We start from the raw sequence: 17,364 nt of genomic DNA, 5'->3' as shown, positions 1-17,364 counted from the left end.
CTAATATCCCTGTGCCATGCGGCTGCTTCCCACTAGCCATCTACCTTACTACGTTTGTTAGTGTGTATATGTCCATGACTCTCTCTCGCCCTGTCAAAGCTCACCCTTCCCCCTCCCCATATCCTCAAGTCCGTTCTCCAGTGGGTCTGCATCTTTATTCCTGTCTTACCCCTAGGTTCTTCATGACATTTTTTTTTTCTTAAATTCCATATATATGTGTTAGCATACGGTATTTGTCTTTTTCTTTCTGACTTACTTCACTCTGTATGACAGACTCTAGGTCTATCCATCTCATTACAAATAGCTCAATTTTGTTTCTTTTTAAGGCTGAGTAATATTCCATTGTATATATGTGCCACATCTTCTTTATCCATTCATCTGATGATGGGCACTTAGGGATCAAACTCTTAAATAACCTCAATGTCATAAGCAAGTGGGCCTCCAAGGGAAAACCCCAGGTAAAAAGATACTTTTTCTATGCTTCTACCACTTCTAAGTTGACCAAGAAAAGCAGGTGTGACGGGTATTGTCACTTTTTCATTTATTCCATATTCTATGTATAAACAATTATTTTCAGCTCTTCCCTTTAACCGAAGCAAAAGTTCTCGGACTTTTTCCTCCTTCCATACATCTCCACTCTGCCACAAGGAATTAATATCAGCTGTCTTTCTAAAACATTGATCGATTTTTCCTTTGTGAACAAGTCTGTTCATATTGTTACCTTTCCCAAGAAAGAAATATGCAATTGGTTGCTTTGTACGATACATATGCTTATATTGCCCCCTGAAAGAATTTTCCAGTGACCGAGCATACTTTTCCATTTGTTTAGAATCTTGATCTAGTTGTTGGTTTCCTGGCCAGAATAACAGGGAGGCTAGGAAATAAGGTTCTGGAAATCGATAATTCATTCCTACTTGTTGCAAGACTTCTCGAAGCTGATCTTTCAGTTTTTTAATTGGCTTCACTATTTTGGAGGTAGGTTTAATACAGTGGAGAATGATGTTGGCCAAGATGAAATTTTGCTTTTCCCTTGGCAGGATTCTGACAGTGCACTGCTCAAAGAGAAAAGTATATTTGTTAATTATATCTTCCATGGTGCGTATAGCATCTTCTTGAGTTTTGATAAGATATTCCAAGAGCCCAGAAAACTTGTCTGCTTTTAGAACTTCTAGGCTTCTCCGATACAGCTCTTCTTGAAGTAGCAAACTAAGCTTTGGTCCAAGATCATTGTTCTGTGATTCCTCTGAGGGACCGAATATATCTGCATACTTCTTAAAACATCCAGCCACCCTTTTCCGAGTTTTGGCCTCTTCATTTTGCTTAATATTGTTCCTGGGTTTTAGAAGGACAAAGTAATCATCAAAAAAATCAAAGGACTTTTTCAAAGAAAATTTCAAATTGGTTAGATAAGGAATAAAGTTCTTGAGGACTACTTTAAATTCATTGCTCGGATCTCCAGGAATATCATTATTTCCTGATATAAAATTGATCATATCTCTTTTAGATAGTTCACTTTTATTGTCAAAAAAAGGAATGAGCTGGAGAATCTGGATTGTGTAGAGCCCAACTTCTATCTCCCCTTGATACCCAGCTATATTGTAAGTATCATACCGCCTTTTCGACTTCTGATAAAATCTTTCCTTTGCTTCATACTCTCTATCCTCACTTTGCTGTTGAGATTCTTTGAATGCATTTGAGGCATGCACTGCTAAATCCAAAAGATCAGATAGCTCATCAACTGAAATGTTCCTGTTTCTTCCATTATCCTCTAACCACCATCTAATTTTACTTTTGTACACTTGACCCAGTGTGTCTGAGATATAAGAATTGTCAGGTTCTATCATTTTTGCTTTATTTGCCCAACGTAGAGCATTGTTAAAGTCCCTCTCTTTAATGTAGAAATGTCTTGTCAAGGCTTGGCAAATGAATGCATTTGAGTTGAACTGACGAATACCTTCAAGTAATACCTTTTTAACTGCCTCATTCCCTTCATCTTTATGTAATGCTTCAATGAATGGGGAAAACCAAGTTCCTGCTTCACCTTCATGTTCGTTGCGCTGTCTTGTGAGCAGCAGTGTTTGCATATCTTCTGAAAATTTGCTTTTTCCTATACCAGTATCATAGAACACATTTTCTGTTAGCATAGCCAGCATAATTTGACTTTTATCTAAGTCATAGCTTATCTTCAATTCTTCCAATGAGCGAATGGCAATCAAAGGGTGAATAATGCGTACTCCACAGTAGTTCCCACATTCTATCACCTCTGTTTTTATTAGAATTGTAGAGTAGGTGCCCATCTTGTCTTCAAGCTTTTCTATTCCCCAGAAAGCTTTCTTGTTTGTGATTCCTAAGAACTTTTCACACTGTGATAGTGAAATGGTGGTATCAGGCACATATGAATTAAGAAGAGCCAGAAAAGAAAAGAGCTTTGCTTCCTTGGTGGAAGTATTTTGTCCTTTCAGAATATTCCTGACCACATTTTCTACGTATGTTTTATTAAAGTTGGTTTTCATAATCATGAAGGAATAAAAATCTTTAAAGTTTTTATGTTGCTCTTCAATTTCTTTCAGTTTAAGCTCAAAAGCTCTCTGTTCTTTGGGAGATAGTTTTTGTATTAGGGCAATACTGTCTGAGATCTTTGCACTTTTTTCAGGATTCTGTGATCTCCTGCAATTTAGGATGATCACTAGAGGTCTCTCATATCGAATATACCTATTAGCTACAGCTGTCTGAATAGAGGCCCGCAGAAGATAGACATTATCTTGTTCTTCAAAATCATCAACAAGCAGTAGTACAGGTAAGTATTCCTGATTATTTGTTGTCCCATAGGTTACTAAATTAGTCACTTGTTCTCCAATTTCAGAAAAATCCACTGTCTTGTTTTTCAGCACAGCACATCTGAATTTCTTCCTTAGTTCCCAGAGAATATGCATGGCCAAGGTAGTCCCACCACAGCCTGGATGATGAAACAGATGAATAATTTTGACACATGTTGGCTTAGAAGAATCTGCCCAGTTTTGAATAATTTCTTCAAGTATTTCATATTTATCCCTTTTGACAAAAGGGGAAGAATAGTTTTCAGAAGAAAAGTAGAAGTTCCACCATGATACTTTGCCACCTCGATAGAAGTCTTCCTCTTTTGATGCTTTGAATTCAAGTAATTTTTTTTTGTCCTTCTCTAAGAGTGTACCTTCACATTCATTTTCACAGAGAATTTCCAGAGCAGTCATGATATCTTCTTCTTTTTTCAGAAGGACAGTAGATGAACCAATAGATGGTAAAAATCTCTTTGAAGACTGAGTCACAGATTTTAGCTTAAGAATAGTTCCATTTATCTCTTCAAGACTTAAAGCAGAAACACATTGTCTTGATAATTCATCTTGCTGTTTTGTTAATCTTGCTTCAAGTAGATCTTTCCATCCCTGACATATGCGTGAATGTGTGCAAATACACAATATATTTTCCATTCCTTTGAGATCTTGGTAGAAAGCACAGAAGGTCTCAATGAGGGGGTCTCTTGGGTCATCCACAGAGGAGAGTAATAGAAATACCACCAAAAACTTCCCTCTTGGCATTATGTCTTCATGTGTAAGAAATGAAATCAGTTTCCTGACTTCAGACGCTTTTTCTCTTTGCCAGAAACTTGGATCTAAGGGTTTATATTTTTCACTGTCAAGGTCTAACCTGCCATTGCAGAAAATCCAGCTGAGTTGTTGATAAAGATTCAGACTAGTAATCTTCTCATTTGTAGTTTTCCCTTCCACATATAAACTTGGGAAGTGAAGGTTTGCTACTCGGGTTTCTTTGTAAGCTTTGACCACACCCTTGCTCACAGATTCAGGATCAAACTCCAACACAGCAAACCATTTAATTTCCTTTAGGAAATCTAAGTGTTTTATTTGAGTTGGATGGCATTTATTTATTACAAGAATGTACCATTCATAGTAGGAATTATCTAACAAATCCTGATTTCCTGTCAAAAGTTTAACAAGCTTTGGTCCCTCACTCTCTTTTTTATTTGTTTTTACTCTGCATTTTTCTTCTGCTTCTTTCCTAGATTCTGCCAGTCTTTTTAAATCTAATTTAAATGATGTGAAATATGTATTATTTTTCATGATGTCCTTAGAACTGGTCCCATCGCGCACAAAGACTGAGAATTTTGGACTTTGTGTCCATGTCTTGTTGCTGCAATTTTGCATTTTAATCTGGAAATAATCATGTTCACATTCAGAATATTTTGGAACAACATCCACTTCAATAACAAATCTGTCAGATGGAATACTATTTGGCATTAAAACTTCTACAAATCTTGGCTCTCGAATGCAATTCTTTGCTTTTTGGACCTGATGGTCTTCAAAATATTTGTGGATCATCAGATTGAAGTGCTCAATGAGGGCTTCCTTGGTGACAGTGGTGACTTCCACGCCAACAATTTTTCCATGGGGTTTGTCCTTGACTCCAAAATGAATAGTGCCATTGGTACGTGAATTCATACAAGCTGAAGCAAACCGGAAAACCTCATTGCTAAATTTCATCTTAACATCCTCTTCTGTGGCTGTTCTTGTATTTGTGAAGCATTTGAATTCATGTATTGGATCAATGAGATTGAGTGGTCCTGTTTCAGGCTGTAGATTAAAATTTAATTTGTAACGATATGGATCACTGAATTCATCAAAAGGGTACGATACACATGTTGGTTCTATGGATGGCTGCTCTTCCTTTGTGTCATCTATTTCATCGTTCATGAACTCATGTTTTAGTGACTTAGAACCTTTAGTAACTGTACTCATTGTAGAGTCATTAACCATGTCTGATTTCTCTTTCTCCTTTTGTTTTTGCTTTGAAGTTTCTCCATTTTTCTCCTGGTTTTTAGGAACATTTTTACTGCCTTTCCCCCTCTTACTTGTCTGAAAAGGATCTCCAGAGGATGTTTCCAGCAACTCTTTGAAGAGATGTTCTATTTGGATAGCTGGTCCAAATGTTATGCCCATAGCAACAAGGTGATCTGTAGTTAAGTACTTCAAGTTTGTGCCATCCACATCTTGTGCAATCAAAATTTTCCTGTGTTTTTGGTCAATTTTTTGACTTTCTAACCACCGATTTACATCCTCTTTTGTCCATTCATCTGTATTATCTGGTAAGTTAAGTTGTGCTGCCATTCTGATACCTATGTATAGAAAAAGAAAAATTATTTAGTATTTTTATAAGTAAATTTTAAAAATAATCAGTTAATTTTTCAATAGACAATATGTACATGTCTTATAAAACTGAAAAAGCTCAAAAGGATATACATTCCATCTAATTACCCTCCTGAGAGGAAATTACCATTATCAGTTTCTTCTATATCCTTTCAGAGAAATACTACCAAATACAAAAGCATAAACACTTTTTTCCATTCAAATGGCAACATACTATACTCAATTCTCTTTGCTTGCTTTATTCACTAACTGTATCTTGGGGATGCTTCCAGTCAATATATATATATAGAGATGTTTCATCCTTCTTAATGGTTGTTTTCTATAATGTGTGTTAGCTCTATTGTTTATAAATATTCAATTCTGCTATAGAAAATAAGAAAACCAAAGGAGGCTATATGAAACTAAAGAGAGAAGGATTATGATATGAGGAGGATACATGAAACAAGGTATAGAAGCAAGTAGTTTGTGAAACATGTTATGATAGACATAGATCAAGTAAATAGAGCATATGAGCATTAAACATAGTTAGGAAGAGAAAGAAGGGCCAAATAGATATTAAATATTCATGCGGCGCACTTAAAGCACTTTATATTTTTGACATCTTAATTGGGCCACCTACTGTTGACACCCATTCTGATCCTTTGTATACTCTAATTAAAAGACATAAATAAAATCCAGAGTAGCTTATCAGGCTAACTGATGAGTTAGAGCTGTGGTCAGGCATATATGCCCCTCTGCATCTCTCTGATTGGAGCAAGTGTATGCCACTGACACAGGTGTCTTGTATCTGTTGATTCCTCTTGGACAGACCTTAACTCTGGTTCTCAAAATCACACAATCAGTGGAGAATGCTGATACTGCAGAGAGGGAGAGAGAGGATATATGAACTTGTATAACTCAGGTAATGAGATCCTTCCACCCCTCTTGTACCTTATCCAAAGTGTGTTACCCATCTCTTTCCCCCTGCTTTTTGTTGTGTATTTTAATTGATTTAATAAAGATGTGCCTCAAATACCTTAAATTGATCTGTGAGCCATTCTGTTCCATGACTTCTGGGATAGCTTGCTGGGTAGTGAACTTGGGGGCTACTATTATATCCATGTAACTTTTCACATAATATTTGGTAATAGCTAATTCCTGGGCAGTAACAAATGGCATTACTATTTGGTATTCAGATTGAAAGACTACTATTTGGAAAAATTATTGGCAATCTGGGTTGCAGAAATATAGCAACGGTTAGAGAAAAACACAATAGAATCCAGATAATAATAGTCAGCTTTAAGTACAATCCAAAAATGGCTCAAATAATGTGAGCCATTCCTATAAAATCACCATGGGAGAAATCAAATCAACAGAGAAGATAAGCCTGGAGAATAGTGGAAAATAGACTATATAGGCACACTTCCATGAAATAATACACAGGAATATTACCTACCAGTGGTACATAAAAGAGCAAGGTTAGGATTTACCTTCCCGTCCAGACATAAAGCTGCCAGAGCAATTGTCCAATGTTAAAACTATTATTTTTTGGTTAGTAACTCCTGCATTCATATTAAGTGAATAAAAGATATACCTTACAGCTACATTAAAACAAAAATAGGCAAAGATATGCACAACTGATGGAAATTTTACTCTATTACAATACTATGACAATCAGAAACCATGGAGATTTAATGCCTTCTAAAAAAAGTGAACTAGGTGAAATTTCTTTCAGTTATTTGGCCTGTAGAGATTAAGAAGCTCAAATTTAAAATAAGCTGGGAAGAGAGAAAAGAGTGGAGGTGGGAAATTGCTTTAAGTGTACTACTTTTTAAAGTAAGCCCCTTTTGTGGGACTATATCAAACTTAGAAACTATGCATTGAAGGACACAATGAACAGAATGAAAAGGCAACTTATAGAATGGGAGAAAATATTTGCAATATTTTCAAATCATAGATCTGATAAGGGGTTAATATCTAAAATATATTTTAGAAAACTCCTGCAACTCAATGACAAGACAGATAACCTGATTAAAAGTGAGCAAAGGATTTAGACATTTCTCCAAAGATGATATACAAATGACCAAAAAACATATAAAAAGATGTTCAATATCACTAATCATTAGAGAAATACAAACCTAAAACACAGTGATATATCATTTCACATCTACTGTGATGACTACTATTTTAAGAACCCCAGAAAATAACAAGTATTAGCGAAGATGATGTGGAGAAATTGGAGGAACCCTTGTGCACTACTGGTGGGAATGTAAAATGATGCAACCTACACAACCTACCTTAAGAGAATGGTTAAAGGAAGTTTTCTAAACAGAAAGAAAATAATAAAAGAAGGAATCCTGGTACATTAGGAAGAAAAAAGAACACAGTAAGCAAAAATATTGGTAAATATAATAGACTTCTCCTCTTTGGTTTTCAAAATTACGTTTGATTTTTGAAGAACTGGCTGATATGGTTCTAAATGTATGTAGTGAAAATATTTAAGACCATTATATGTGGATAGGGTAAAGGGATATGATGGGAAGTAAGATTTCTATGCTTCACTCAAACTGGTAAAAAAAACACTATTGGACTGTCATAAGTTATGTATGTATAATGAAACATCTAGAGCAATCAATAAAAAAGCCATATGAAGTGATACACTCAAAGTGATATACTCAAAAGTGATATACTCAATTCCACTAGATAAAAGTGGAATTGTAAAAAACCTTTCAAGTAACCCTCAGGACATCAGGAAAATAAGAAAGAAAATTGAAAAACATAAGTCCTAACATATAAATAATTAATTACATTAAATATAAATGGCCTAAATACAGAAGTTAAAAGACAGAATTGGTAAAGTGGATCAAGAACATGACCCAACTATATCCTGCCTGTAAGATGCTCACTTGAAATAAAATTATATAAATAGGTTGAAAAGAAAAGTATGGATAAATATATATAATACAAATATCAATAAAGACAGGAATGGTTATGTTAATGTCAGATAAAGTAGACTTCAGAGAAAAGAAAATTACCAGAGACAAAGGCATATTACATAATGATAAAATGTTCAATTCAACAAGATGACATAACAATCCTAAAAGTGTATGTGCCAAACAAGAAAGTTTCAAAATGTTTGAAACAAATACTGACAGAACTTTTCAGTTTTAGACAAATCCACATTTATAGCTGGATATTTTGACACCTTTCTCTCTATAATTGAAAGAAAAATTAGACAGAATGTTAGTGAGGTTACAGAAGAACTCAACACCATCAACCAACAGGTACCAAACCACATTTATAGAACACTCCATTCAACAACAGCAGAAAATCTTTCTTTTTAAGTGCCAAAAATAGACCATAACCTAAATGATAAAACAAGCTTCAACAAATTTAAAATAATTGAAATCATACAGAATATGTTTGCCAACCACAATGGAATCTTATTAGGAACTGATAACAGAAAGATAAGAGGAAACTCACTAAACACTAAAACTACACTCCTAAATAATTCATGGGCCAAAGAAAAGTCTCAAGTGAAATTAAAAAAATACATTGCAGTGAATGAAAATGAAAATACAACATACCAAAATTTGTGGTACATGGTTAAAGCAGTATTGAAAAAATTGTTGCAATAAATGCATACGTTAGAGAAGAAACGTCTCAAATTAATAATCTAAGATCTTACTTCAAAAACTTAGAAAATCTTGAAAAAGAAAAGTAAAATAACCCAAAGCAGAAGGAAAGAAATAATAAAGATAAGAGCAGAAATCAATTAAACTGAAAACAGAAAACAATGGAGAAAATCAATGAAACAAAATCTGCTTCCTTGAAAGATCAGTAAAATTGACAAAACTCTAGCAAAACTGGCAAAGAATAAAAAAGAGAAGACACAACTTACCAATATTAGAAGTGAAACAGTGGATATAATTTTGAACTGCATAGACATCAAAAGGGAACAAGGGAGTAGTATGAATAACTTCACGCACACAAATTTGACAACTCAAATGAAATAGAACAATTCCTCAAAAAACAAACTTCCACAGTCCATTCAGTATGAAACAGATGATTTGAATAGTCCCATACTTTAAAGAAAACTGGATTTTTAATTTTAAAGATCTCCCTACAAGGAAAATTTTCCAGGCCCAGACAGATTCACTGAAGAATTCTACCAAACATTTAAAGAATTAATGCTGATTTTATATAATCTCTTCTAGAACACAGTAAAAGACGGAATACTTCCCAATTCATTTTATGAAGCTCATATTACCCTACTAGCAAAGCATCTGCAAACCCAGCCTTCAGGTGAGCTCCCATGGACCAAGACTCCTGCCTTGCCCCAGTGCCAAGCCAGTCCCTGAGGCCCCAGGCTCAAAGCAGTCTCCTGCAGATCCAGGCTCCTGCCTCACTCCAGTGCAAGGCCAGCTCCCATAGACCCAGGCTCTTTGCCTGCCCTGGTGCTGGGTTGGGTTCCAAGGACACAGACTCCAGATTGGTTCCTATAAACTCAGGCTCCTGGCTTGCCCCAGCCTCCAGGTTGGCTCCCGAGGACCCAGGTACATGGCCAGCCCCACTGTCAGGCTACACCTCATGGACCCAACCTTCAGGACAGCACCTGTACCCCAAGGCTATAGGCCAACTCCTGTGGGCATCAGAATCCAGGCCCACCACCAGCACTTCAGGGGCCAGGTCCACCCCATGGACCCAAATGCCAGCCTACCTCTGTAGACCCAAGTACTAGTCCAGCCCAGACACTGACCCAGGCAGCAGACCTTCCCACCTGAGGATCAAGCTCATCCTCAGAATCTACCAGACAATTCACCCACAATCTCTGGACAAGCTGACTGGTGAAGGGCTTTTCTGGCCTAAGCCCAGTCTGTAAAGACTGAAAGAGGTGCCTACTTCTTCAAATGTGCAGACAATAATGCAAGGCCAGAAGAATTATGAATAATCAATGAAACATGCAAGGCCAGAAGAATTACCAATAATCAATGAAACATGACACCATCAAAGGAAACTAATAAAGCTCCAATAAATGACCCTAAAGAAATGAAGATCTATGAACTACCTGACAAATTATTCAGAATAATCTTCATAAAGAAAGTCTGTGAACTACAAGAAAACACAGATATACAATTAAACAAAATTAGTAAAACAATGCATGAACAAAATGAGAGGTTCAGCAAAGAAACAAAACATTAAAAACATATAAATGAACAAACAGAAATCCTAGCATTGCAGAACACAGTGAATGAATTGATGAATTCAACAGAAAGCTTCAAAAGCAGATTCATCCAAGCAAAAGAATCAGTGAACTTGATGACAGTACATTTGAAATTCTCCATTCAGAGGAGCAAAAAAAGAAAAAAGAATGAAAAAGAGTGAAGAAAGCCTATGTGAATTATGGGATACCATTGACAGTAAAATCTACTATTGTTGGAGTTCAAGGAGAATAGAGGAAGAAAAGGGCAGAAGGCTTATTTATAGATATCATGGCTGTCAATTTCCCAAATGTGGGGAGAGATTTGGACATCCAAGTTCCTGAAGCTCATAGGTGCCCCAAAAGTTTCGACACAAAAAGATCTTCTCTAAGACACATAATAATAAAACTACCTAAAATCAAAGACAAAGATTTTAAATGCAGCAAGAGAAAAACATTCCCACATACAAAGGAACCTTCATAAGACTATCAACAGATTCCTCAGCAGAAACCTTATAGGCCAGTAGAGAGTGGGATGATATATTCAAAGTTCTGAAACTGTCAACCGTGAATACTTAAGAACCTTACAAGTTGTCCTTCAGAAATGAAGGAGAGATAAGGACTTTCCAAGACCAAAACAAACAAACAAACAAACAAAAATGTTGTAGAGTTCTTCACCACTAGACCTGTCTTACAAGAAATGCTAAAGGGATGTCTTTGAGTTGTAACAAAAGTATGCTGACAACATGAAAAGAATATGAAAGTATGAAACATAGTGAAGGTGAGAATATAGTCAAACTCAGAACACTCTAATACTGTAATGGTGGTAGATAAATCACTCTTAACTCTGGTATAAAAGTAAAAGATAGGGACTTCCCTGGCGGTCCAGTGGTTAAAGACTTCACCTTCCAATGCAGAGGGTGTGGGTTCAATCTCTGGTTGGGGAGCTAAGATTCCACATGCCTTGTGACCAAAAAACCAAAACATAAAACGGAAGCAATATTGTAACAAATTCAATAAAGACTTTAAAAATGGTCCACATTAAAAAAAATCTTTTTTAAAAAAAGTAAAAGACAAAAGTATTAAAAATAACTATAGGTAAAATAAAATAATGTGGGCTTCCCTGGTGGCGCAGTGGTTGAGAGTCTGCCTGCCGATGCAGGGGACGTGGGTTCGTGCCCCAGTCTGGGAAGATCCCACATGCCACAGAGCGGCCGGGCCCGTGAGCCATGGCCGCTGAGCCTGCGCGTCCGGAGCCTGTGCTCCGCAACAGGAGGGGCCACAGCAGTGAGAGGCCTGCGTACTGCAAAAAACAAAAAACAAAAACAAAAAAAAACAAAAACAAAAAAAAATAAAATAATGTGTTAAAGGATACAACGTATATAAAAGATGTAAAGTGTGACATTAATAACATAAAATGTGAAAGAAGTTAAGTTAAAGTGTGGAGGTTTTGTATGTGGTTGAATTTAAGTTGTTATAAATGTAAAACAGACTGTTATATCTATAAGATGAATAATGTAAACTTCATGGTAACCACAAATAAAAAACCTGTAGCAGATATACAAACAATAAAGAGAAAGGAATCAAAGCATATCACTACAAAAGGTCATCAAATCACAAAGGAAGACAGCAAGAAAGGAAGAAAGGAAAATGAAGGAATTATAAAGCAGCCAGAAAACAATGAACAATATGGCAATATTAAATCCTTACCTATCAATAATTACTTTAAATGTAAAAGGATTAAATTATCCAATCAAAAGATACAATGTGGCTGAATGGATTAAAAAAGTCAGATCCAACAGTAATATGCTGCCTACAAGAGACTCATTTTAGATTTAAGGACACACATGCACTGAAAGTGAAGGGATGGAAAAACATATTCCATGCAAATGGTAACTAAAAGACAGTAGGAGTGATTATAATTAGACAAGATAGACTTTGAGTCAAAAATTGTCAAAAGTGACAAAGAAGGTTACTACATAATGATAAAGGGGTCAATTCATCAAGATGATATACAATTGTAAATATATAATGCACCCAAACTTAGATACTTCAGTATACCTAAAAATATAGCAGATATTAGCAGAACTAATGGGAGAAATAGACATATACAATAAGAGTAGGTGACTTCAATATCCCAGTTTTAACAATGGATAGGTCATTCAGACAGAAATTCAATAAGGAAACAGCAGACCTAAACAACACCATAGATCAAATAGACCTAGCAGACACATTCAGTACAGTCCATCCAATAGCAACAGAGTACACATTCTTTCAAAGTGCACATGGAACATTGTCCAGGATAGATCATATATTAGCCCACAAAAGAACTCTTAACAAATTTAAGAAGCTTGAAATCATATCAAATGTCTTTTCTGACCACAATGATATAAAATGAGAAATCAATAATAAAAGGAAAATTGGAAAATTCATAAATATGTGGAAGTTAAATGACATACTTCTGACAAACCAACAGGTCAAAGAAAAAATCAAAAGGGGTATCAAAAAGTATCTTGAGACTTTTAAAAATGGAAACACAACATACCATAATTTAAGAAATGCAGAACAGTTCTAAGACAGAAGTTAATAGTGATAAATGTTTACTTTAAGAAAAAAGAAAGATCTCAGATAAGCAACCTAATGTTACACCTCAAGAACAAACTCAACCTAAAGTTCACAGAAGGAATGAAATAATAAAATCAGAGCAGAAATAAATTAAATAGAAACTAGAAAACAATAGAAAAGGTCACCTCTTCCTGGTGCCAGACCCCCCAGGCTGCGGGGCCTGACATGGGGCTCAGAATTCTTACTCCTGTGGGAGAACCTCTGTAATATAATTATTCTCCAGTCTGTGGGTCTCCTACCTGGGGGGGATGGGGTTTGATTATATCACTAGTCCTCCCCTCCTACCAGTCTCACTGTGGTTCTTTATGTCTTTAGTCGTAGAGGATCTTTTCTGGTAGGTTTCGATCTTTTTCAATGATGGTTGTTCTGCGGATTGTTGTGATTTGGGTGTCCTCTTGAGACGAGATGAGCTTAGGGTCCTTCTACTCCACCTTCTTCAAGAGAAGACCTTCCCATTGATACCAAGTTTCTTAAAAATAGTTGTATCTCAGAGCAGTTGGGCATGAAGGAAATAACACTGCAGAAAGAAAAGGAGACCAGCCAAATTAATGACCAAGGCATCCATCTTCTCTTACCACTAAGAGCTGTTTTTTGTAAAGTAAACAAAATTAATGAACCTTTAGCTAGATTAAGAAACAAAGAGCAGAGACTCAAATAAATAAAATTATAAATGAAAGAGAGATGTTACAACTGATACCACAGAAATGCAAAGGATCATAAGATAGTACTATGAATATTTATATGCCCCCAAACTGGACAGTCTAGAAGAAATAAATAAATTCCTAGAAATATACAAACTACCAAGACTGAATCATGAATAAAGAATCTGAACAGACCAATAATGAGTAAGGAGGCTGAATCAGTAACTGAAACCTCCCAAGATGGAAAAGCCTCGGACCTCATGACTTCACCAGTGAATTCTGCCAAATATTTAAAGAAGAATTATTGTGAATCCTTCTCAAACTCTTCCAAAAAATAGAAGAGGAGGGAACACTTATAAGCACATTTTATGAGGCCAGCATAACCTTGATACCAAGGCCAGATAAGGACAGTACAACAAAAAGAAAGTTACAGACCAATATCACTGATGAACATAAATGCAAGAATCCTCAACAAAATACTAGCAAACCAAGTTCAAAAGAACATTATAAGGATTATAAAGATCTTATACCATAATTAAATGTGATTTATCTCTGGGATGCAATATAGTAAGGTAGATAGCTAGTGGGAAGCAGCCGCATGGCACAGGGATATTAGCTCGGTGCTTTGTGACAGCCTGGAGGGGTGGGATAGGGAGAGTGGGAGGGAGGGAGACACAAGAGGGAAGACATATGGGAACATATGTATATGTATAACTGATTCACTCTCTTATAAAGCAGAAACTAACACACCATTGTAAAGCAATTATACCCCAATAAAGATGTTAAAGATAAATAAATAAATAAATGTCATATACCACATTAAAAGAATGAAGGATAAAAATCATATGATCATCCCAATAGATCCAGAAAAATATTTGACAAAATTCAACACTATTACATGACAAAAACCCTGAACAAATTAGGTACAGAAGTAATGTACCTAAACATAATAAAGGCCATATATGAAAAGCTCACAGCTAGCATCATACTCAGCAGTGAAAAGCTGAATGCTTTTCCTCTCAGAACAAGAACAAGACAAGGATTCCCACTCCCACAACTTTTATTCTATATAAAACTAAGAGTTCTAGCCAGATCAATTAGCAGAAAAAGAAATAAAAGCCCTCCAAAAAGGAAAAAGAGGAAGTAAAATTGTCTGTTTGCAATGATATTATACACATAAAACCTTAGACACCACCACCAAAAACCCCCCCAAAAAACTGTTAGAACTAATAAACAAATTAGGTAAAGGTTCAGGATACAAAAAAATCAATATTAAAGGGCTTTCCTGGTGGCGCAGTGGTTGAGAGTCCGCCTGCCGATGCAGGGGACACGGGTTCGTGCCCTGGTCCGGGAAGATCCCACGTGCCGCGGAGCGGCTGGGCCCGTGAGCCACGGCTGCTGAGCCTGCGTGTTCGGAGCCTGTGCTCTGCAACAGGAGAGGCCACAACAGTGAGAGGCCCATGTACCGCAAAAAAAAAAAAAAAAAAAAAAAAAAAAAAAAATCAATATTAAAAAGTTGCATTTCTATACACTAACAGTAAACTATCTGAAAAAAAATTTAAGAAAACAGTCTCACTTAACAATAGCATAAAAACTGCTCAGGAATACATTTAATCAAGTAGGAGAAAGGTCTGTACACTGAAAACTATAAAACATTGATGAAAGAAATTGAAGAAGATACAAATAAATGGAAAGGTATCCTGTGTTCATGCATTGGAAGAATATTATTAAAATGTCCATACTACCCAAATAAATCTAGAGATTCAATGCAATATCTATCAAAATTCCAATGACATTTTTCACAGAAATAGAAACAATAGGCATAAAATTCACATGGAACTACAAAAGACCATGAATAACCAAAGCAATCGAGTAGAAAAACAAAGTTGGAGGCCTCACACTACCTTATTTCAACATATACTATAAAGCTATAGTTCAAACAGCATAGTACTGGTATAAAAACAGACATACAGACCAATGGAACAGAACAGAGAGTCCAGAAATAAATCCACAGGTTAATGATCAATTGATCTTCAACAAAGGTGTTAAGGACACACAATGGGAAAAGGACAGTCTCTTCTTTAGATAATTTGGGGAAAACTGATTTTCCATAAACAGAAGAATGAAATTGGACCCTTATTTCACTCCATATACAAAAATCCACTCAAAATTGATTAAAGACTTAAATCTAAGACCTGAAACCAAAAAACTATAGATGAAAACATAGAGAAAAAGCTTCTTGACATTGGTCTGAGCAATGATTTTTGGATATGACCCCCAAAGCACATGCAGTAAAAGAAAACATAGATAAATGGGATTGCATCAAACTAAATAGCTTCTGCACAACAGAGAACAATCCACAAAATGAAAAAGCAACCTATGGAATGAAAGAAAATATTGGCAAACCATATCTAATAAGGAGTTAACATCTAAAACACATGCGGAACTCAAACTACTCAATAGCAAGAAAACAAATAAACTTATTTGAAAAATAAGCGAAGGACCTGGATAGACATTTCTCAAAAGAAGACACACAAATGGCCAACAGATATAGGAAAAAGTGTTTAATATCACTGATCATCAGGGAAATACAAATTAAAACCAAAATGAGATTATCACCTCACACTTGTTAGAAGGTGAGCATCCAAAATAAAACGGATAACAAGAGTTGGTGAGGATGTGGAGAAAACGGAACCCTTGTAGACTGTTACTGGCGATGTAAATTGGTACAGCCATTATGGAAAACTGTATGGAGATTCCTCAAAAACTTAACAGAACTACTACATGATTCAGCCATCTCACTTCTGACTATATGTCAGAAGGAAATGAAATAGGTATCTTGATGAGATAGCTGCACTCCCATGTTTATTGTAGCATGATTTACAATAGCCAAGATAAAGAAACAACCTAAGTGTCTGTCAATGGATGAATGGATAAGGAGGTGTGATACACACACACACACACACACACATTATTCAGCCATGAGAAAGAAGGAAATCCTTCCATTTGTGACAACATAGATCAAACTGAAGGGCATTATGCTAAGTGAAATAAGCCAGAAAGAGAAAGACAAATACCATATGATCTCATTTATATGTGGAATCTAAATAACAACTCCCCCCCGCCACCCCCCACCAAACCCAAAGTTGAAATCAGAGAACAGTGGTTACCAGGTGCTGCAGTGGGGAAGGGGGATGGGCAGACTGAAAGTGATGGGGAGGAAAATGGTATTCCATGGAAATAGAAACAAAAAAAAGCTAGAGTAGCAATACTTATATCAGACAAAATAGACATTAAAAGAAAGACTGTAAGAAAAGGCAAAAAAAGAACATTATATAAAGATAAAGGGGGGCTTCCCTGGTGGCGCAGTGGTTGAGAGTCCGCCTGCCGATGCAGGGGACACTGGTTCGTGCCTCAGTCCGGGAAGATCCCACATGCTGCGAAGTGGCTGGGCCTGTGAGCCATGGCCGCTGGGCCTGTGCATCCGGAGCCTGTGCTCCGCAGCGGGAGAGGCCACAGCGGTGAGGGGCCCATGTACCGCAAAAAAAAAAAAAAAAAAAAAAAAGATAAAGGGATCAATCCAACAAAAAGATATAACAGTTGCAAATATATATGCACCCAACATAGGAGCACGTAAATACATACAGCAAATATTAACAAACATAAAGAAAGAAATTGATACTAACATAATAATAGTATGGGACTTTTAACATCCCACTTA

The 17,364-nt window shown here is 36.1% G+C and overlaps 1 protein-coding gene across 7 annotated transcripts in view; it reads right to left on the bottom strand.

Moving 5' to 3' along the window:
• Positions 1 to 272: 272 nt before the first annotated feature.
• The window catches only part of LOC112414529 (sterile alpha motif domain-containing protein 9-like), a 36,825-nt gene continuing 19,733 nt past the window's right edge, over positions 273 to 17,364 (bottom strand). For 3 of the 7 annotated variants that reach the window (XM_024767033.1, XM_024767031.1, XM_024767032.1), the window contains 2 exons: positions 13,288 to 13,519; positions 273 to 5,167 (listed from right to left, as the gene is read on the bottom strand). In XM_024767033.1, coding sequence (XP_024622801.1) covers positions 408 to 5,159 — 4,752 coding nt within the window. In that variant the 5' untranslated portion in view covers positions 5,160 to 5,167; positions 13,288 to 13,519 and the 3' untranslated portion in view covers positions 273 to 407. Of the gene's footprint in view, positions 5,168 to 13,241; positions 13,520 to 17,364 lie in introns of all 7 variants that reach the window. The other 4 variants (XM_024767030.1, XM_024767029.1, XM_024767028.1 and 1 more) reach the window with 2 other exon arrangements.

This window comes from Neophocaena asiaeorientalis, unplaced genomic scaffold (assembly GCF_003031525.2).
Source record: "Neophocaena asiaeorientalis asiaeorientalis breed wild unplaced genomic scaffold, Neophocaena_asiaeorientalis_V1.1 scaffold70, whole genome shotgun sequence".
In the NCBI taxonomy this organism is placed as follows: Eukaryota; Metazoa; Chordata; class Mammalia; order Artiodactyla; family Phocoenidae; genus Neophocaena; species Neophocaena asiaeorientalis.
The sequence above is the reverse complement of the archived record's forward strand: the minus strand, read 5'-3'. Positions and strand labels throughout refer to the sequence as shown.